We start from the raw sequence: 22,541 nt of genomic DNA on the forward strand, positions 1-22,541 counted from the left end.
CCCTGCTACTGGGAGCAGACTTGATGGATCGGTTACTCCCATTGATGGATTGGAAAACCAACCAGGTATGGTCACAGGCCACAGTGCCTTCTCCACTGACCACACTGTCTTCCCCTAACGCTAGCTGCAACACAATCATTCACGAGGGGTATCTGTCAAAAGCACCCCTTGGGAAAAAGACGTTTAGAAACCTCTTGGTGCAAAATCCGATACAAGGTGATATTACGATATCTCGACACATTCCATCAGCCAATCTGATTGACCATTCTTTTCATGATTTCGAGCCAGCTGTCTCTGTGAATGAGCAACTTCCCTCCTCCTTGCAGTCGTGCAATACGGTAGTTGAGATGAACTTCTCTTGCCCTTCGGACACTTCCGCAAGCACTGCGGCCGTCTCAGCAAGAAAAACATCGATGAGCAGAGTATACTCTGCTTCCGATGATACACCTTCCGCTTTGTGGGGGACTGTCAACCCATACAATTACACTAATGGCGTCAGTCCAGCAAATGACCCGATGACTCCCACTGGTGAAACACTTTGCGATATCACAGACCGATATCCTCATCTCAGTTCGCAGGTACTGAAGAGGTTGCCACACGCGAACGCGGTGGTGACTGACAGGCCTCGACAGCCACTGAGGGTGTTGAGGCACAAACACCAGGAGATTAGGTTGAAAGGTTACAGCCATTCTCATAATAACACGACCGCTGACAACTCGTACATAGGGTCCGAACCTTTCGTTTGCGCCTCGGATACCAACACCACCCGCTGGTGGGGGGGTCCTGAGACACAAAGGGGGGGAATAGTAGCCCAGACCCATGATGAGCCTTATCGAGGCTCAGTGAGGAGCAGACAGGCCCCTAGACGGGGATTATCTTAGAACACATCTAAAATAGTACTGAGGTGTACCACACTGGTCGTAACTTGTCCACCTCCAAAACAAATGGCAACAATAATAATTCCTTGCCTTGTGTAGTAGCCACTACAAGACAACTAGTAAAATGCTCTAATCATGTATTCCTGAAGGATAACATTTCAGAATAAATCGGTAGGACAACTGGACCCCTTGAGTACCAGTACCAATACCACAGTCAGTCCAGCAACACTCAGTACGAGGATTAGTAACCTCACAAGTTATATTGCAATTAATAATAGCGATATATGAGTCACTCAGAGTGCAACACAGGGAAGGGAATCTCCATTGCACTCTTCCAATGGTTAACACACGCCACTAATAAATAGAACCCTATGTTCAGGAGAAAAGTTATTAGAAGTCATGAACCATGATCACACCACGTATGACTGGTCCAATACTTAAAGAGTACTTCCGTCATGAGGTTAGCTCCTCCATGGATAACATAGCTATGAAGTAGACTTCTTCATACCTACCACCACTACAATAGTGGAAGACAGTGACCGGTAGTAAAACCACTACAGACTCCCTCGACACCAATTCTGACTGACCTCCAGGCATTCACCGGAAGATTACCTGACTACGTCAGACTCATTCTGAACAAGTTGTAATCTGCCAGGATACTTTGTTTCCTTCCCTTGACATGTGCGCTGGCGTAAGCATAAACGCACATGCACAACGGAACATCCAATTAGGATTTATGCTAGGATCACTTAAGGGTGCGAGCAAAATACCAGCCTTAGTAAAGTTGAACATTTATTTTGAGGCCTTTAACTCTACAGCTACAGCACTCACCAGTTTTCTTCTCAGAAGTCCATAGGTCATCCCTGTAGACTACCCAAAACTAGTGCCTTACAGCTGTAGACTTACCATATAGTTATCAACTTAGGATAGTACCCTAAGCAACACCCCGCAAATTAGGAAAGCCCTAGATATGACATTAGACAATGCCATTATAGGGTCATTTTGCCAAGACCATGGACGTAGATAGAATACAGTCCAATTAGATGATTAAGGTGGCATAACTATATTTTGTTTTATTTATGCTTTCATTCATTTTGTTTCATTTTCTTCGGCACGTAGAAAATGATAGAGCCATAAACAACTCCCCCATACAACCATCAGTTAGTGCCACAATGCCGCTCATTTGGGAGGAAATGTAATGATATATTTCATGAGTGTGTGCGTTGTTAACATCTGCCTAAGTTACTGCCCAGATCTTCCAGTCTGGATGACCAGACGACGGGTCCGGAACGGCGATCCCACTCCGGACATCCACTGCCCAGCCTTGGAGCGGACTTCTTCATTTGCAGAGACCCTACCCGGGTCGACCACCAGAGGGGGGAATGCAACTGCGATCATCAACTGTACATCTGCTGCCCAGCCTTGGGGCGGACTTCTTCATTTGCAGACACCCTAACCGGGTCGACCACCAGAGGGAGGACTGCAACAGCGATCACCAACTGGACATCTGCTGCCCAGCCTTGGGGCGGACTTCTTCATTCGCATAAACCCTACCCGGGTCGACCACCAGATGGGGACCACAACGATGGTCCACAACCAGGACAACCCACGGTCATTTTTATGTTGGTTTGCAACATGCAGGTTAATCGCAAGATTGAACCCAACATGGGGGGACTGTCATGACGTTGGCCTGTGGGTAAGGTTTATGACCCCCCCATAAATACCTTTCTAACTTCCCTCTCTCTCTGACTCTACTGAAGAACTCTTGAATAGCCTTTGTTAAACATAGAGAGTCTGGGAACATCAAACGGTGAGGGGAAAGTAACCATATTTCGGTAATCCAACCAGTGGAAAAAATGCGTTGGTACTTTATGAATATGATGTCAGTTCGGTTGTCATCTGAGACATTATGACTGATGACAGGAAATAAACTGTATATAAACTGTATCTGGGAAAGTCTACACATTCTAGTTATCAGATTCACATGGAATTGTTGTGCAATTTAAATGTTTGAATATGAAACTATTTGTGAAAAGATTAAATGTAATTTTAGCTTCCAAATGAGAGAATTGGGTTTTCATAAGGTTAGAGCTCTGCTCAATCAGTGGCCCGCCCCTGTGAAGAGACATGGGTTATAAACAATCAAACACACCCTTCTCTCCCTCCACTATATAAGCCCTTGACGAAAATGTAACCTCCTGTTCCGAGTACATTAGGGCGAAAGCCCTATGTTAGAAGGGTTCAGAGAATAAGCTGTTCCAAGAACGTGTGGACTTGAGGTCCCCACGTTGAAAGGACAAAGACCACCTAAAGAACTAAGCCAACCTCAGCGTGAGCTCTGGTTGAACGACAAGGACCTAACAAAATTAGCATCGAATTTCAATGTGAAGGTGACGACCTATACACGCCGAAAGGATGAATTTCGACTATACCAGCCAGAATATAGCATGAGCTAAAAGTATGGCAACTTGGTATGAACTTTGAACTCATATTCACTCCAGAAGTGATACCTCCTAGCCGTTGAGTTAGCAGCGGCCGCTGTAAACGTGGGCTAGGAAAGGACGGACGATGTATCCAGTCTAACACACAACGAAGATACTACAACGTATCCAATTTACCACCAGAGACATTCTTCCGAGGACAGGAAGATCTCTGTTGGGCAACATGACCAGCATCTACGACCAACCTACTGAAGCGCAGCTCAGAGTAAATATTTATTGCATTTTCCTTAATTTAGAATGCATAAAATACTGTATTTACGATAGCACAGCTTCTCCCTTTGTCCCTCAGCCTTCCCGCTCTTTCACTCAAACCCAACCCCCTCCCTTTGTGTAACCAGCCGTCATGTCGGCTCCGTCCACCAGGGAGGTTTTCTGTATGACTTAATTTGCATTCTGTGTATATGTAATTCTGTGTGATTAGTTAGGTATTTAGTAAATAAATAATTAAACCCAATTTTGTATTGCTGATTCAACTTGTTAGCCAGGGTTCGTGAAGATAACCAAGAATTTACAACTTTCAGATGAGACTGAAATAAGGTGACGTGTAATATTGACTGCTATTGATGTAAAATATTACTAGGTCTTCAGAGATTATTTGGAAGATAACAGCTCTATAAACACTCTTTTGTGGTGCCCCGACTTTCTAGTTAATTACATTTACATGATTAGCTTAATCAGGTAATATTAATTACAGAGAAAGGATTTTATAGAATAGCATGTCATATCCCTTAATCCGGCATAGTCAAAGACACGGCAACAGTCACAACCAAAGTTATTGGCACCCTTGACAAATACTGAGCTATATTGTATGCTACAAAAGATGGGATGTACATTGTAAAAGTGGTTTCACATAAATATTTGTGCATGCAATTTTAAGAGCTCGGAGAGAAATGGATTTTTGTGGAGACATTTTGAAAATGGCCTAAAGCAAGAGTGATTGAGTGGATGCTTCGTAAGAGCTTTAGGAGTAGTATAAACCTGAGACACAGTGATGGTGGGTTGTGTTTAGGTGTAGTAATAAACCTGAGACACAGTGATGGTGGGTTGTGTTTAGGAGTAGTATAAACCTGAGACACAGTGATGGTGGGTTGTGTTTAGGAGTAGTATAAACCTGAGACACAGTGATGGTGGGTTGTGTTTAGGAGTAGTATTAACATGAAACACAGTGATGGTGGGTTGTGTTTAGGAGTAGTATTAACATGAAACACAGTGATGGTGGGTTGTGTTTAGGAGTAGTATTAACATGAGACACAGTGATGGTGGGTTGTGTTTAGGAGTAGTATTAACATGAGACACAGTGATGGTGGGTTGTGTTTAGGAGTAGTATAAACCTGAGACACAGTAATGGTGGGTTGTGTTTAGGAGTAGTATTAACATGAGACACAGTGATGGTGGGTTGTGTTTAGGAGTAGTATTAACATGAGACACAGTGATGGTGGGTTGTGTTTAGGAGTAGTATTAACATGAGACACAGTGAGAAACATTAGACTATACAGAATATGGTCCTCTGTAGCTCAGTTGGTAGAACATGGCACCTGCAACGTTATGGGTTTGGTTACCTTGACCACCCATATGTACAATATATGCACACAGGACTGTATATTGATTTGGATAGTTGAGTCTACTAAACTGCATAATTTATGGACAGCAGACTACAATAGACTACACAGTCAATACAGCAGGCTGTGGTGATGTTCATTGATGCCTCTGATAGATAAAGCTACTACCAGTATTGTACAAAAGAGGAGGCTGGTGGGCAGATATATAGGAGGATGGACTCATTGTAATGGCTGGAATGAATGGAACACTAATTTTATTCATATTACTGCCCAAAGAATGAGGACATCAGGACTGGGGGCTGCAGTAACGTTGAGATGCCAGTAGGGAGAGCTCTAGTCTAGAACACTGGAACCTTCAGCAGCACTTTGATGATGAGGAGGAGTGATGTGAATGGGTCATATTTAGCCTCTTTATAACATGTAGGCCCACTCCTCAAATGAACAAATGCAACTATTTTCTGACATGTTATTTCTGCATTTTAATGTCTTAACATCCTGACTAGACTACTTTTAAAATGTATCAACCACAGAACTCACACTTACTTCTCTGCACTGCCAGTAAGTGTTGTTGGTTTAGATGCTGAGTCAGCATCACCTTCCTGTTAGTGTTGACATATATACTGTGTAGGATGTGAGATTTAACTTTTCTACATCCATAACAACCAGCTCTCTAGAATTTGATTCATACTCCATGGACCAAATATATACCATCTTGCAGACACTTTTTCAGTCATGTGTGCATAGATCCTTCATATGGGTAGTCCCAGCAGGATTCAAACCCTTGAGCCATGCTGTACAAACAAACTCAGAATCTGATGACAACAATGTTGTATATCTGAATTAGGCAGCCTCAAGGTTCAGTTATATTTTACACAACTATTAATTTACATCTTAGTCATTTAGCAGACACTCTTATACAGAGCATACATTTCATACATTTTTTTTCCGCACTGGTCCCCTGTGGGAAACAAACCCACAACCCTGGCGTTGCAAACACCATGCTCTACCAACTGAGCCACACGGGACCACACACTTTGTGCATTGTTATATGTTATCTGTCTGAAAGAATCAGACTTGTGAGACTAAATATGAATTACTGTATTACTTCATATGGTACTGTAACATGATACATTTGTGTGATTTTTTTAAATCGTTTTTATGACAAAGTTAAAACGTCTTTGGGATAGGGCGCAGCATTGGGAAGTTTGGACGAAAAGCGTGCCCAAAGTAAATTGCCTGTTACTCAGGCCCATAGGATATGCATACAATTGGTAGATTTGGATAGAAAACACTCTAAAGTTTCCAAAACTGTTAAAATAATGTCTGTGAGTATAACAGAACTCATATGGCAGGCAAAAACTTGAGAAAAATCCAACCAGGAAGTGGGAGATCTGAGGTTTGTAGTTTTTTAAGTGATTGCCTATCCAATATCCTGTGTCTGTGGGGTCAGATTGCACTTCCTAAGGCTTCCACTAGATGTCAACAGTCTTTAGAAGTTGTTACAGGCTTGTATTGTGAAAGGGGATCGAATAAGAGCTGTTTCAAGTGGTCAAGCTGAAAGACATTAGTTTAGTCTCGCGCGTGGCCGTGAGCGTGACGCTCGTTCTCTTTCCTTTCTAATAACAACGGAATTGTCCGGTTGGAATAGTATTGAAGATTTCTGAGAAAAACATCCTAAAAATTGATTATATACATCGTTTGACATGTTTCTACGAACTTTAATGGAACTTTTTTTTACTTTTCGTCTGGACTTGTGCCCGTGCTTTGTGCATTTGGATTACTGGACTAAACGCACAAACAAAAAGGAGGTATTTGGACATAAAGATGAACTTTATCGAACAAAACAAACATTTATTGTCTAACATGGAGACCTGGGAGTGCCATCAGATGAAGATCATCAAAGGTTAGTGATTAATTTTAACGCTATTTCTGACTTTTGTGACACCTCTCCTTCTTTGGAAAATGGCTGTGTGGTTTTCTGTGGCTAGGCGCTGACCTAACATTATCGCATGGTGTGCTTTCGCCGTGAAGCCTTTTTGAAATCGGACACTGTGGCTGGATTAACAAGAAGTTCATCTTTAAAATGGTGTATAATACTTGAATGTTTGAGGAATTTTAATTATGAGATTTTTGTTGTTTGAATTTGGCGCCCTGCAATTTCACTGGCTGTTGGCGAGGTGGGACGCTCACGTCCCGAATGATCCCAGAGAGGTTTAAGGCACAATTTTGCCTCAATGTCCAGGAAAGAGTTCTGCTTTATGCAACGTTTCTTATCGATTAAAAAAATCATGTGTGAACGGTGATATTTTAGGTAATCAACCTTTCAGAATAAACTTAATTGTCACTGTTTTCACCTTGTTATAACAGTATATTTAGTGGATAGAAAATGGAAATCTTTCGACATCTCACCTCTTGACTGTACAGTGCATACAGTAACTACAAATAATACATTTACATTGGTTTGGAGAGCAATAGTGGTTAATCCACCTTCAATATAATCATTTTTATTTTTTATTTTTTTATTTCACCTTTATTTAACCAGGTAGGCAAGTTGAGAACAAGTTCTCATTTACAATTGCGACCCGGCCAAGATAAAGGAAAGCAGTTCGACACATACAACAACACAGAGTTACACATGGAGTAAAACAAATATACAGTCAATAATACAGTAGAAAAATAAGTCTATATACAATGTGAACAAATTAGGTGAGATAAGGGAGGTAAAGGCAAAAGTGGCAAAGTAAATAAAATATAGCAAGTAAAACACTGGAATGGTAGATTTGTAGTGGAAGAAAATGCAAAGTAGAAATAGAAATAATGGGGTGCAAAGGAGCAAAATAAATAAATCAATAAAGTAGAGGAAGAGGTAGTTCTTTGGGCTAAATTATAGATGGGCTATGTACAGGTGCAGTGATCTGTGAGCTGCTCTGACAGCTGGTGCTTAAAGCTAGTGAGGGAGATAAGTGTTTCCAGTTTCAGATATTTTTGTAGTTCGTTCCAGTCATTGGCCAGAGAGAACTGGAAGGAAAGACGGCCAAAGGAGGAATTGGCTTTGGGGGTGACCAGAGAGATATACCTGCTGGAGCACGTGCTACAGGTGGGTGCTGCTATGGTGACCAGTGAGCGGAGATAAGGGGGGACTTTACCTAGCAGGGTCTTGTAGATGACCTGGAGCCAGTGGGTTTGGCGACGAGTATGAAGCGAGGGTCAGCCAACGAGAGCGTACAGGTCGCAGTGGTGGGTAGTATATGGGGCTTTGGTGACAAAACGGATGGCACTGTGATAGACTGCATCCAGTTTATTGAGTAGGGTATTGGAGGCTATTTTGTAAATGACATCGATGGGAGAGTGGAGATCCAATGGAGAGGTATCGTTTACCCCCTTGACAGCCCCATTGAGTCTGTTTTCGGGATAGAGCTTGGGGCGGGGGCAGTGGGGGTAAATATGGGCGTCCCTTCTGATAGGCCACACCCACAGGAAGTGTCACTAAATTACGTTGTCGAACAGATGCGTGGACTGCATGATGTAATCATCCTGGACGGGAGGCAGGAAGGGACAAAAAGCACAACGGGTAAGAAGCAGCTGGAGAGAAGGTTTCATTCATTTTCATTTCCATGTATCTCTTTCCTCCTAGAAACCCTGTTGTATAAGAACCCAAAGTGAACCGGAGGGCCTTGTTGTGGTCACAATTGTAGTGAGGTGCATACTGGCGGCAGAGAAGTCAGGCGCAGGAGAGCGAAAACTGATTTACAACGGTGTCGTTTAATATCCATAAACCACCGTCAACAGAACAATACAATAAATGGGTCAAACAAAACCCGGTAAATACCAGCATACCGTTGCATAAGCACTACAAGAAACAATTACGGACAAGGACATGGACATGGGGGGGAACAGAGGGTTAAATACACAACATGTAATTGATGGAATTGGAACAAGGTGTGATAGAAGACAAGACAAAACCAATGAAAAATGAAATGTAGATCAGCGATGGCTAGAAGGTCGGTGACTTCGACTGCCGACGACCGAACAAGGAGAGGGACCAACTTCGGCGGAAGTCGTGACAACAATAAAACCCTTTGCTCTGACGTCCCTGTGGTCCTTCACACATTCCTGAGTCAGTACCTAGTGATTAGTAGAGGTCATCCAGACCGTTTTTTTCATGTGCTAACAGCCAGATGGATCTCGTCTGAGCGGTTAGCTGACAATGCCGAGACCCGCTACGTACTTAATGCTGAGTGGTTTTGGTTCTGTCCACTATAGTGCTGTCTGGTCAGAACATGGTGTTGAGGCCCGTCACTCTACTCTTGATGGTCACCACCACCACATACATGCAGACTCAGCTGTTACCATTTGAAGATGTTTTATATTATTGTGTGGTTATATTCTCTGGTCTCACACTTCAGTAAGGAACTGCATGTCAAAAGTCTGTCAGCAACACATACACTTCTTCTCAAGACTGACAATGCCGTGCACTAACTAAAGGTGAGGGTAGGCGGTGTCCTGCAGCGCATCCAAGTACCCTGATTGGTTGGATGAACAGCGGTGCAAAGAGTAATTGACAGGGCTGCAGGCCAATCAAGTTGAGAGGGCATGCAAACACACACAGTCATTCCATGCTCATAGGGCTCTGGTCAAAGATAGTGCACTATAAAGGGATTAGGGTGTCATTTGGGACAAGGTCAGTGTTACAGAATGACAGTGGCATTTTGTATTGCTACAAACATCAGTGTTTGTGTGGTTTTAAAAAATATACATCCCAATTCCCCATGGTAGTGATTGGGGACGTTGTCCTGTGTAGGGTGCTGTCTTTTGGATGGGATGTTAAACGGCTGTCCTAAAGATCCCATGGCAATTATTGTAAGAGTAGGGGTGTTAACCCTGGTGTCCACTGCTAAAATTCACAATCTGGCCCTCATGCCACCTAATCATCCCCAGATTTGAATTGGCTCATTCATCCCTCTTTTAAATATTCCCCAGGTTGTTGCTGTAAAAGAGAATGTGTTCTCAGGCAACTTACCTGGTAAAATAAGGCTTAGATATATAAAAATAAAAATATATATAGACCTTTGACCTTGTCCATGTAGAACTGAGAGGGGCAAGGCAACACATTCTAAGATATGATAAACATTCTAAATTGTAGGCTATAGTAAACACATTCTAAAATATTATAAACATTCCAAATAGTAGGCTATAGTAAACACATTCTAAGATATTACAAAAATTCCAAATAGTAGGCTATAGTAAACACATTCTAAGATATTATAAACATTCCAAATAGTAGGCTATAGTCAACACATTCTAAGATATTATAAACATTCTAAATAGTAGGCTATAGTCAACACATTCTAAGATATTATAAACATTCCATATAGTAGGCTATAGTAAACACATTCTAAGATATAATAAACATTCCATATAGTAGGCTATAGTAAACACATTCTAAGATATTATAAACATTCTAAATAGTAGGCTATAGTAAACACATTCTAAGATATTATAAACATTCCATATAGTAGACTATAGTAAACACATTCTAAGATATTATAAACATTCCATATAGTAGGCTATAGTAAACACATTCTAAGATATTATAAACATTCTAAATAGTAGGCTATAGTAAACACATTCTAAGATATTATAAACATTCCATATAGTAGGCTATAGTAAACACATTCTAAGATATTATAAACATTCCAAATAGCAGGCTATAGTCAACACTATTCTGACATGTTGTTCTGGTAGTCATGCATGTTAATGACATAAAGAGGAAGGAAAGGACAGTTCTGCATCAGCTACTTGTGTTCTGACTACTATAAATATGTATCAACCACAGAACACACACTTACTAGCAGTTCCCACTCACTACCAGTCAGTTGACTCACTGTACGAGACCTCTCCCCTTCAGTCTGTAAGTACTCTTGATATCTTGAAATATAGTTTTTGTTTTTAGCCACAAGTCATGTACTCAAGGGTCTCAGACTTGGAGTGCTGATCTAGGATCAGGTCCTCCTGGTCCATATAAATATGATCTAAATGGGAAACTAATCCTAGATCCTACTCTGAGACACTTTGTGAATACAGACACTATCATATAATGATGATATAAAAGGTAAGTGTGACTTTCTGTTTATCCTCACAGCTTGGGAATAGAAGCTATCATTCAAGCTGGTGGTAACTGCCTTGCTCAAATTTGCAGATTTTTTCAGCTTGCCAGGTTGGGGATTTGAACCAGTAATGTTTCAGCTCCTGGCACAACGTTCTTACCCACTATGCTACCTGCCGATACCGCTGACACACTCCATATTACCAAACTATTATGATGATGTTATTTACACACCATCCACTCAAGGCTGTGATGATGATGTGTTGTTATACTGCATCCCAAATGACACCATATTCCCTATAGTGTGCACTACTTTTGACTAGAGCCCAACCTGCTGCCCCTGATGGTTTGTATGTAGTTATTCACCAGCTATAGAGTGAGTTGTTGTTTATGTTTCTGAGACTGCAGGGTGGGAGATGCAACAATGGCCTTGAGAACACAAGGAAGTGTGTTGGTGGTCTTTCTCTGGCCTGTAGCAGGTATGGTCTCATTCTTATCTTTTAGTTGCTCTGTTTATCAATCTACAGACATTTATAAAAGGTTAAGAATCATAATGTTATTCTGGTGTGTTCTGTTTGGAGTCTCCACTTCACTTAAATAGTTATCTTTCACACCTCACTGAGTGATGCTTATCTGTGGTTTCCATTCACACTCAGCAACTACAGGAACAAAGTGTGGTCAAACCCTACCTTCAGTGTGAGCCAACAGACCTTGTCTTCATTCTGATACCATTGTGTTGTGTGACTGTGTTTCAGTGGTACTGGGGCAGAATGGCTGGAGTGTGACCTACACCACTCAGAGTATCTGTACCTTGGAGGGGTCAACAGTGGAGCTGACCTGCTCTTACACATATCCCAGTAGTTATACAGTCACAACAACCTTCTGGTTCACTAAAATGGAGACTGGTGTAGAACCTGAAGATATAGGTCAGGACCCAGAGAATGCAGGTCGTCTGGAGTATCATGGGGATAAGAAGAATGGTCACACCCTGAGAATCACAGACCTGAGAGAGAGTGACTCAGCTACGTACAAGTTCAGATTTATAACAGATCAGACTGGAGGGAGATATTATGGCGATCCTGGAGTCACTCTGTCTGCAACAGGTACAGTAACATTCTATATACTGCTAGTCTGTTCAATTAATATCTACTGTCCATTTAGGTCAAGAAATTGGATTTGTATATATGAAACAGATTTAAGAATTAAATGTGTTTGAGAATGTCTTGCATCATGTGTCGTGTCTTTGGCTATGCCGGATTAATTGATATGACATGCTATTCTATAAAATCCTTTCTCTGTAATTAATATTACCTGATTAAGCTAATCATGTAAATGTAATTAACTAGAAAGTCGGGGCACCACGGAAGAACGTTTATAGAGCCGTTATCTTCCGAATAAACTCTTAAAATACTTAGTAATATTTTACATCGATAGCCGTCATCTTAATCATCTTATTTTCAGTCTCATAATGAAAGTTGTAAATTCTTGGTTAGCTTCACGAACCCTGGCTAACAAGTTGAATCAGCAATACAAAATTGGGTTTAATTATTTATTTACTAAATACCTAAACTAATCACACAGAATTACATATACACAGAATACAAATGATGTCATACAGAAAACGTCCCTGGTGGACGGAGCCGACGTTTGTTACACAAAGGAAGGGGTTGGCTTAAATGAAAGAGCGGGAAGACTTAGGAACAAAGCAACAGCAGCTATGCTATCGTAAATACATTATCTTATGCATTCTAAATTACCGCCCATTTGGAAAAGGAAAATGCAATAAATATTTACTCTGAGCTGCGCTTCGGTAGATTGGTCGTAGATGCTGGCCGGGTTGGCCAACAGATCTTCCTGTCCTCGGAAGAATGTCAATGGTGGTAAAGTGGATACGTGGTGGTATCTTCGTCTGTTTGTTAGACTGGATCCGTCGTCCGTCCTTTCCTAGCCCACGTCTACAGCGGCCGCTGCTAACTCAACGGCTAGGAAGTATCACTTCTGTAGTGAATAAGCTCAAAGTTCATACCATTCGCCACCAAAGCTCATGCCGAGGTTGGCTTAGTTCTGTACTTGACATGTGTGTCCTTATAACATAGAGGCTGTAGACCTCACGTAGTGGAACCCTGGTTACATTGTGTCATTGTCTTATATAGTGGCGAGGGGAGGAGGGTGTGTTTCATCGTTTATAACCCCTTTCTCTTCACAGGGGCGGGCCATTGATTAAGCAGGGCACTTTCTTATGAAAACCCAATTCTCTCATTTGGAAGCTAAAATTAAATGTAATCTCCTAACAAACAATTTCAATATCAAACATTTCAATTGCTTAACAATTCCATGTGACTCTGATAACTAGAGGGTGTATACTTTCCCAGGTACAGTTTATGTCGTCCTGTCATCAGTCATAATGTCTCAGATGGCAACCGAACTGACATCCATACTCATTAAGTTCCAAAGCATATTTCCAACTGGATTTATTACCAAAATATGATTCCTTTCCCCCATTTGTTTGACGTTCCCAGACTCTCTATATTTAACAAAGCTATTCAACAGTCCTTCAGTAGAGTCAGAAAGAGAGGGGAAGGGAGAAAGGTATTTATGGGGGGGTCATAAAACTTACCCACAGGCCAACGTCATGACACATGTGACTAAACTATAGAACAGGTGATTCAGGGTTTTAATGTGTTTATCTACTCCAGCTCTGCAGGTGAAGGTGACTCCAACACGGTCGGCAACGTCGAAGACACTGACCTGTAGCACCACCTGTACTCTGACTGGTAACCCCACCTACATCTGGTACAAGAATGGACAGTCTCTTTATTGGCCCACTTCCCAACAATACACTGTCCGGACTTCTGAAACAGAGAGTTACTCCTGTGCTGTTAAAGGCCATGAGGATCTCCACTCTCCGGCAGTGTGTGAGTGTTTATTTAATTAATCATTGAAAATACTGTTTAACCTGTGTGTGTGTTGGTTTGACTATGAGAACTTTTAGTATTTCTAGAAAGAACTGAGAATATAATCCAGTTGACCTCTTGTTATGTCACTGTGTTTCAGGTGTTCAGGGTCAGAGCTGCAACAGAGTGACTTACACCAAGAGGATAATCTGTGTCTTGAAGGGGTCAACAGTGGACATATCCTGTACTTATGTTGGTTATTATTCCACCAAATCATCATTCTGGTTTAGAAGTGATAAGTCGACCCCTGAGGACCTACCCAGAGACCCAGGGTATGCAGGTCGTGTGAAGTACACTGACAAAGAGACATGGAGAAATGAAGGTCCCTCCATCCTGAGAATCACAGATCTGATAGAGGAGGACTCAGCTGAGTATCGCTTCACTTTTAAAACAAAAAACTTTGAATGGGGTCATAGTTTCCCAGGAACAACTCTGTCTGTCACAGGTAATACTGCAGTTTTTGATACAACTGTATATCATATTGAATTACAGGAGAAAATAAATGAACCATCCTGTTAACACAGAGGTGTATGTGGTTTTATACATATTGTTTCAGGTCTGCAGGTGAAGGTGACTCCTGCTGCAGAGGGACAGAAGACACTGACCTGTACCACCACCTGTACTCTGACTGACAACCCCACCTACATCTGGTACAAGAACGGGCAACGTCTAGATGAGCCCACTTCCCAACAATACTCTAGTAATATGCTGGTGGTCTGGGATTCTTCTGTGAACATTTACTCCTGTGCTGTTGAAGGTCATGAGGGTCTCCACTCTCCTGTAGTTTGTGAGTATGAATGAAACTAGTATTCTACTTAGGAAGTATCAATCATTTAAAGTCAATGAGAAGGGTAATACTTCAATATTCATCATTACATAGAAATTACAGACAATGTCATAGATGTATGTACTCTGACTGTCACAGGTAACACTGCACAGCACATTATACAGTTTTGAAGAGTCATGAAATGAATCATTCGTTCTAAACGATATTCTCTGTTTTTACTCCCCTTTAATTCAGGTTTTCAGGTAAAGGTGACTCCTCAACAGTATTCAAAGTATAAGACACTGACCTGTAGCACCACCTGTGTTCTGACTGGTAACCCCACCTACATCTGGTACAAGAACGGACAGATAGTAACTGACAACACTTCCCCCTATTCAGTCTACCCTAATGCTGTAGACAGCTACTCCTGTGCTGTAAAAGGCCAAGAGTATCTCCACTCTCCTGCAGTGTGTGAGTGTTTATTTAATTAATCATTGAAAATACTGTTTAACCTGTGTGTGTGTTTGTTTCACTATGAGAATTTCTAGTATTTCTAGATAGAACTGAGAATACAATCTAGTTGTCCTCTTGTTATGTCACTGTGTTTCAGGTGTTCAGGGTCAGAGCTGCAACAGAGTGACTTACACCAAAAGGAGAATCTGTGTCTTGAAGGGGTCAACAGTGGACATATCCTGTACTTATGTTGGTTATTCCACCACATCATCATTCTGGTTTAGAAGTGATAAGTCGACCCTTGAAGACCTAACCACAGACCCAGGGTATACAGGTCGTGTGAAGTACACTGACAAAAAGACATTGAGAAATGAAGGTCCCTTCACCCTGAGAATCTCAGATCTGAGAGAGGAGGACTCAGCTGAGTATCGCTTCACTTTTAAAACATACTACTTTGAATGGGGTCATAGTTTCCCAGGAACAACTCTGTCTGTCACAGGTAATACTACACTGTATGATACAACTGTAAATCATATTGAATTACAGGAGAAAATAAATGAACCATCCTGTTAACACAGAGGTGTATGTGGTTTTATACATATTGTTTCAGGTCTGCAGGTGAAGGTGACTCCTGCTGCAGAGGGACAGAAGACACTGACCTGTAGCACCACCTGTACTCTGACTGACAACCCCACCTACATCTGGTACAAGAATGGACAGAATGTACAAGATAACTCCTCCCCCATGTACTCCATCAGCAGTGAGGATGCAGACAGTTACTACTGTGCTGTAAAAGGCCACAATGGTCTCAGCTCTCCTGCAGTGTGTGAGTACAGTGCAATAATACAGTATTCTACTCAGCAAGTATCATGCATTCAGGCAAAAGAGAAAGGTCTTACTTTATCAATCATTACAGAACAAAAATATATATTTTTACTATTGTTAATATGAATTTGATAAAATGTTTGGTCTTTTACATCAGATAAACCAAAGACCACAGTGTCAGTCAGTCCCTCTGGTGAAATAGTGGAGGGCAGTTCAGTGACTCTGACCTGCAGCAGTGATGCCAACCCACCTGTGCAGAGTTACACCTGGTGGTACAAGAAGAATGGAGGTGACTATCAGAGTATGACAGGACCACAGCATGTCTTCAATCAAATCCAGTCATCTGACAGTGGAGAGTACTACTGTGAGGCCCAGAATGAGATGGGGACAGACAGGTCTAGCACCATAAACATGGATGTGAAATGTGAGTGAAGTACAGCTCAGTGTTTGAATGATAAGGTTGCAAAACAATTGTAATTAAATGCATTAGTCCTAAAGCATAACATCTCCAAATTTGTATTTATTAACGTTTTGTGTAAGTTAGAGTTTTAGATAGTTCTCTGATATTAACAGATCATTTATTTTGACATGACATATAATTTGTAAATATACTACTGTCGTAAATATACTACTGTCCTACCCCTCTGACAAATGCTCCTTTACCAGATGACCCAAAGAGCACCTCAGTGTCAGTAAGTACCTCTGGTGAAATAGTGGAGGGCAGTTCAGTGACTCTGACCTGCAGCAGTGATGCCAACCCACCTGTGGATAAATACACCTGGTACAAGAAGAATGGAGCTTCACTGACAGGATCTGAAAAGACATACAATTTCACAACCATCAGCTCTGAGGACAGAGGAGAATACTACTGTGGGGCTGAGAATAAATATGGACATCTCAACTCTTCTTCTGTGTCTGTGGACGTTCAGTGTTAGTACACCTAACCATCTTTTGATCAGAGGATCACATTTAAATTCATATTTCAATAACAAGTAAAACACTATTTAAAACACTGTTGTAACATATTGTTCACCAGATGGCCCAAAGAACACCTCAGTGTCAGTCAGTCCCTCTGGTGAAATAGTGGAGGGCAGTTCAGTGACTCTGACCTGCAGCAGTGATGCCAACCCACCTGTGGACAAATACACCTGGTACTTTCAAAATAAGACTTTTCAAAATGGATTTGGACAGATGTACAACATAAGTAAGTTCAAGTCTAAGGACAATGGACATTACCACTGTGAGGCCTGGAATGGAAGAGGATCTATGAACTCTACAGCTCTGATGATCAGTTTACCAGGTGAACCTTCATCTTCAATACTTCAATACAAAATTACATTTAAATCTGATATTAATAATTCTACTTTGGCTTATCATACTTTGTTTTAGAATTATATATACTTTGAGATTAGATCAGTTAACAAATATTGTACTATTGTACTCATATCATCCATATTTTATTATAGGGAAACAGACCTCAGTTATGAATGCAGCTGTAGGAATCATAGTGGTTGTTCTGGTTCTCATCCTCTGTCTCTCTGGACTCATGTGGTTCAGGTGAGTGATTATTTTAAAGATTATTTCACTCTAACACTTTTTTATTAACTTATTTTGTTCATTGATTCTTTCAATAATACATGTATGAATGTACAAACCAGGAAGAAGTCCTCCAAATCCATCTCTGAAACAAGAGACACATCAGAGAATGTACAGGTGAGTCTGTTACAATCAGATTATATGTATCGCTTTGTGGAACATTTCTACTCATCATGTTGTCTGTCCTCTTCCCATCAGGGAGACTCTAGTCCAGTGTATGACAACATCTCAGGCATGGCCATGGCCCCTACTGCAACACAGACAGCAGCCACCGTCGTCCAGGATGACGTTCACTACGCCAGCGTCCACTTCTCTCGCTTCAAAATCCAGGAAGTGCCTCTGTACTCCACTGTCCAGCTGCATCAACCCCAGAAACAGGACGAGGATGTCCAGTACGATGCTGTGAAATTCAACTGCCCCAGTTATGCTAACCGGTGAGCATATTCTGCCATTGCAGCAACAGAGTCAATTCTAGAACGTTGTGAATACACCACATTAAAGGAGAAATATGCTTTTTACAACCAAATTTCTATTTTGTATCTAAATGCCATGTTATAGAAAGGTCCAGAAAAACTTTTTGTGATTTCACTTGTTTTAGAGAAACTTACCCCATCCAGAAATTCACTTCCTCATCCTCGTTGTGCAGTACGGAGGCTCTGAAAAAGATGAACTGCTCCAAAAACACCATAATACTGTCTTTTAGAAACAGAAAGCCCTCAGTATAGTGATGCAGGTCTTTAGATGTTGCAGTTGTACACATGAAATTGTGTCATTCCAAACGTTATCCACAACGTTATATTCCATTTTGTGTGACTTGTGCTATTTCCCCGTCCAACTGTTCTATTCTCTGTGTAGCCGGCTGCTAGAACGGACGAGAGGCATCGTTCAAGTCTCAACAACATGGAACATAACGTTGCGGATTAAGTTCAGAATGTCACAATTTCATGTGAACAACATCTAAAGACATGCATCACTATATAGACTACTTAGAGCTTTTTTTGTTTCATATAGGATGTTTTGGGGTGTTTTTGGAGCCCACTTCCTGAACAATGAGGATGAGGAAGTGAATCGCTGGTTGGAGTTTCTCACAAACGAATGAAATCGCCAAAAAATATTGTGACCCTTCTATAACATATCTTTTACATATCCTTTTTTTTAGATTTGGTTGTAAAGAAGCTAAATTCTTGATTACAGCTCATTCATATGCTGCTGCTTATTGGACGAGAAGACCATGATGTCATTAATAAGTGAAATAGTTTACCCCTAGTGGCCACTAGTGATGGCATTTCCTTAAACTACAAAACCAGCAATGGAAATCTCAAGACAATTCCTATGTCTATAATGAGAGAGTGCTGGTTTTGAGGAACTGTTCTGTGTTCCAAATGGAGCCCTATTCCTTATTTAGTGTACTACCTTTCACCAGAACCATGTAGGCCTTGGTCAAAGTAATGCACTGTAAAGAGTATAAGAAGGTTTTTTTGGGGATGCAGATTCTGTTTAATTTCTGTTTCTCTCTCTTCAGACCCACGGCAGCACAAACAGCTGACGAGGACTCCTATGTTCTCTACAGTACAGTCAACAAACCCAGAACCAAGAAGACCTGAACATTACAAACCCAGAACCAAGAAGACCTGAACACAACAAATCCATATGCAAGAAGACCTGAATATTACAAACCCAGAACCAAGAAGACCTGAACACAACAAACCCAGAACCAAGAAGACCTGAACACAACAAGTTTGACAGAAACCCTGTATATCTGGACCTGTATAGCCAAACTAAGTGTTATAATAATGTATCATAAGATATGCCATTTAGAAAATGCTTTCATCCAAAGCGACTTATAATCATGTGTGAATACATTTTTCATGGCGGTGGCCCCATTGGGAATGGAAACCATGCAGCATGCTCTACCAACTGAGCCACACAGGACTATTCAAACTTAGTTGTACTGCTGATCCAGGGTCAGTTTTGTCTTATAAACAATGCTTCCTCAGTTGTGCACCGGGGCCTCCCACTCCTCTTTCTATTCTGGTTAGAGCCAGTTTGCACTGTTCTGTGAAAGGAGTAGGACACAGCATTGTACGAGATCTTCAGTTTCTTGGCAATTTCTCGCATGGAATAGCCTTCATTTTTCAGAACAAGAATAGACTGATGAGTTTCAAAAGATTGTCCTTTGTTTCTGGCCATTTTAAGCCTGTAATAGAACTCACAAATGCTGATGCTCCAGATACTCAACTAGTCTAAAGAAGGCCAGTTTTATTGCTTCTTTAATCAGAACAACAGTTTTCAGCTGTGCTACTAATTGCAAAAGGGTTTTCTAATGATCAATTAGCCTAAACTTGGATTAGCTAACACAACGTGCCATTGGAACACAGGAGTGATGGTTGCAATAATAGGCCTCTGTACACCTATGTAGATATTCCATAACAAAATCTGCCGATTCCAACTACAATAGTCATTTACAACATTAACAATGTCTACACTGTATTTCTGATCAATTTTTTGAACACGAGTCATCTGATTCCATTTCTGATCATTCCACTGTTGAAAGATGACAGTATCTGGACTAAACTTCCTAATTGGCTTCTTCTATTGAAATTTTTCATCAAGAATTTCTCAGTACTTTGCTCCGTTCATCTTTCTCTCGATCCTAACTAGTCTCCCAGTCTCTGCTGCTGAAAACATACCAACAGGATGATGCTGCCACCACCATGCTTCCCCGTAGGGATGGTGCCAGGTTTCCTCCAGACGTGACGCTTGGCATTTAAGCCAAAAAGTTCAATCTTGATTTCATCAGACCTGAGAATCTTGTTTCTCATGGTCTGAGAGTCCTTTGGGTGCTTTTTGGCAAACTCCAAGCGCGCTGTTATGTGCTTTTTACTGAGGAGTGGCTTCCATCTGTCCACTATACCATAAAGCCCTGATTGGTGGAGTGCTGCAGAGATGGTTGTCCTTCTGGAAGGTCCACAGAGGAACTCTGGAGCTCTGTCCGAGTGTCCATCGGGTTCTTCAGCACCTCCCTGACCAAAGCCCTTTCTACAACTTGACTGGAGTCCACCTGTGGTAAATTCAATTGATTTGACATGATTTGGAAAGGCCCACACCTGTCTATAAGGTCCCACAGTTGATCGTGCATGTCAGAGCAAAAACCAAGCCATGAGGTCGAAGGAATTTTGTGTAGAGCTCCAAGACGGGATTGCTCAGTTTGGCCAGCCGACCGATTACATTCTACAGTCCTGTACTATTCTGTTACATTGTACAGTACTGTACTATTCTATTACATTCTACAGTCCTGTACTATTCTGTTACATTATACAGTCCTGTACTATTCTATTACATTATACAGTATACAGTACTATTCTATTACAGTATACAGTACTATTCTATTACAGTATACAGTACTGTACTATTCTATTACATTATACAGTACTGTACTATTCTATTATGTTATACAGTACTGTACTATTCTATTACAGTATACAGTACTGTACTATTCTATTACATTATACAGTCCTGTACTATTCTGTTACATTGTACAGTACTGTACTATTCTATTACATTCTACAGTCCTGTACTATTCTGTTACATTATACAGTACTGCACTATTCTATTACAGTATACAGTACTGTATTATTCTATTACATTATACAGTACTGTACTATTCTATTACATTCTACAGTCCTGTACTATTCTGTTACATTATACAGTATACAGTACTATTCTATTATAGTATACAGTACTATTCTATTACAGTATACAGTACTGTACTATTCTATTACGTTATACAGTACTGTACTATTCTATTACATTATACAGTACTGTACTATTCTATTACATTATACAGTATTGTACTATTCTATTACATTCTACAGTCCTGTACTATTCTATTACATTATACAGTCCTGTACTATTCTATTACATTCTACAGTCCTGTACTATTCTGTTACATTATACAGTCCTGTACTATTCTGTTACATTATACAGTACTGCACTATTCTATTACAGTATACAGTACTGTACTATTCTATTACGTTATAATGTTAGATGATACATAATATATGTTTACTTGGTATGTTCATATACATTTATTATTGGTTTTATGACAAAGTTATGGTAATATTTTGCCTCAGTGTCCTGATGCAATGTCTCTTGTCGCTTTTATAAAAACACAAAATACTGGAAACTATCAAGTGTGGATTGTGTTTAATAAACTGTTCAGATTAAACTTCATTGTCATTGTTTTCACCTTGTTAGAACAGTAACTTCAAAGTAGCTTTCAAAATCACACCTTTTGTACTGTACATACAGTAACTACAAATAAAACATTTACATTGGTTTGCATAGCAATAGTGGTTTATTCACTTCCATCATCATATCATCATGTCAGTACAAAATATACACAGACACCTTCAGAAGGAGCAATGTCCAGCACCTACAGTACACACACAACCAGTTACATTAAATATTACTTATTGTCATTTTTAAACACATCATGCATACACTATAGATGCTGTAAAGAGGTCAATGGAACACAGACCGTGGGGGGATATAAGAGGGACGCCGGATTGGTGCACATTAAACATATCTGATATAACAAAGTGGATATTCATCAATCCGCCGTGATTTATGTATTGTAAACAGGCCCACAATGTGGCAACTAAAGTTTGATTTGAATATATTTGGCTGTCTTTGCTGCATAATTTAGAAGTTGTCCCTTTTCAGGTTTAGAAGGAGTGACTGATAAATGCTAACTCACCTTCATATAAGCTGGTAGCATAGCTAGCATACAGAAATCAGTGGTGTAGTCAAAGTAGTTTTTAACTGTAATGTAGTTAGTTGGTGACAATGACCTGAACATTGGGGTTGACATCACAGGAGGCTGCTGAGGGGAGGACGGCTC

General features: G+C 40.7%; 1 protein-coding gene across 6 annotated transcripts; it reads left to right on the forward strand.

The window, feature by feature from the left end:
* Positions 1 to 10,765: 10,765 nt before the first annotated feature.
* Positions 10,766 to 21,982, forward strand: LOC106591342 (B-cell receptor CD22). Of its 6 annotated transcripts, none has more exons than XM_014182567.2 (16): positions 10,766 to 10,849; positions 11,446 to 11,523; positions 11,800 to 12,147; positions 13,741 to 13,959; positions 14,099 to 14,443; positions 14,555 to 14,785; positions 15,020 to 15,235; positions 15,375 to 15,716; positions 15,828 to 16,043; positions 16,200 to 16,466; positions 16,709 to 16,972; positions 17,079 to 17,342; positions 17,509 to 17,599; positions 17,701 to 17,755; positions 17,837 to 18,072; positions 19,161 to 21,982. In XM_014182567.2, exons 2-16 carry the CDS (start codon positions 11,469 to 11,471, stop codon positions 19,240 to 19,242), a joined length of 3,231 nt encoding a protein of 1,076 aa, XP_014038042.2. In that variant the 5' UTR covers positions 10,766 to 10,849; positions 11,446 to 11,468; the 3' UTR covers positions 19,243 to 21,982. The 6 variants fall into 6 exon arrangements, with proteins under 6 accessions (XP_014038042.2, XP_045569331.1, XP_045569332.1 ...); XM_045713375.1 differs by having other exon boundaries at positions 16,200 to 16,406; XM_045713376.1 differs by having other exon boundaries at positions 16,200 to 16,235; positions 16,748 to 16,972.
* Positions 21,983 to 22,541: the final 559 nt, after the last annotated feature.

Source organism: Salmo salar, unplaced genomic scaffold, assembly GCF_905237065.1.
Source record: "Salmo salar unplaced genomic scaffold, Ssal_v3.1, whole genome shotgun sequence".
In the NCBI taxonomy this organism is placed as follows: domain Eukaryota; kingdom Metazoa; phylum Chordata; class Actinopteri; order Salmoniformes; family Salmonidae; genus Salmo; species Salmo salar.

Coding starts and splice junctions, on each gene's coding strand:
- LOC106591342 (XM_014182567.2), top strand. CDS start 11,469: ATGGCCTTGAGAACACAAGGAAGTGTGTTGGTGGTCTTTCTCTGGCCT. Junction 12,148..13,740: donor AGTCACTCTGTCTGCAACAG/GTACAGTAACAT, acceptor TATCTACTCCAG/CTCTGCAGGTGAAGGTGACT. Junction 16,044..16,199: donor TCTCAGCTCTCCTGCAGTGT/GTGAGTACAGTG, acceptor CTTTTACATCAG/ATAAACCAAAGACCACAGTG.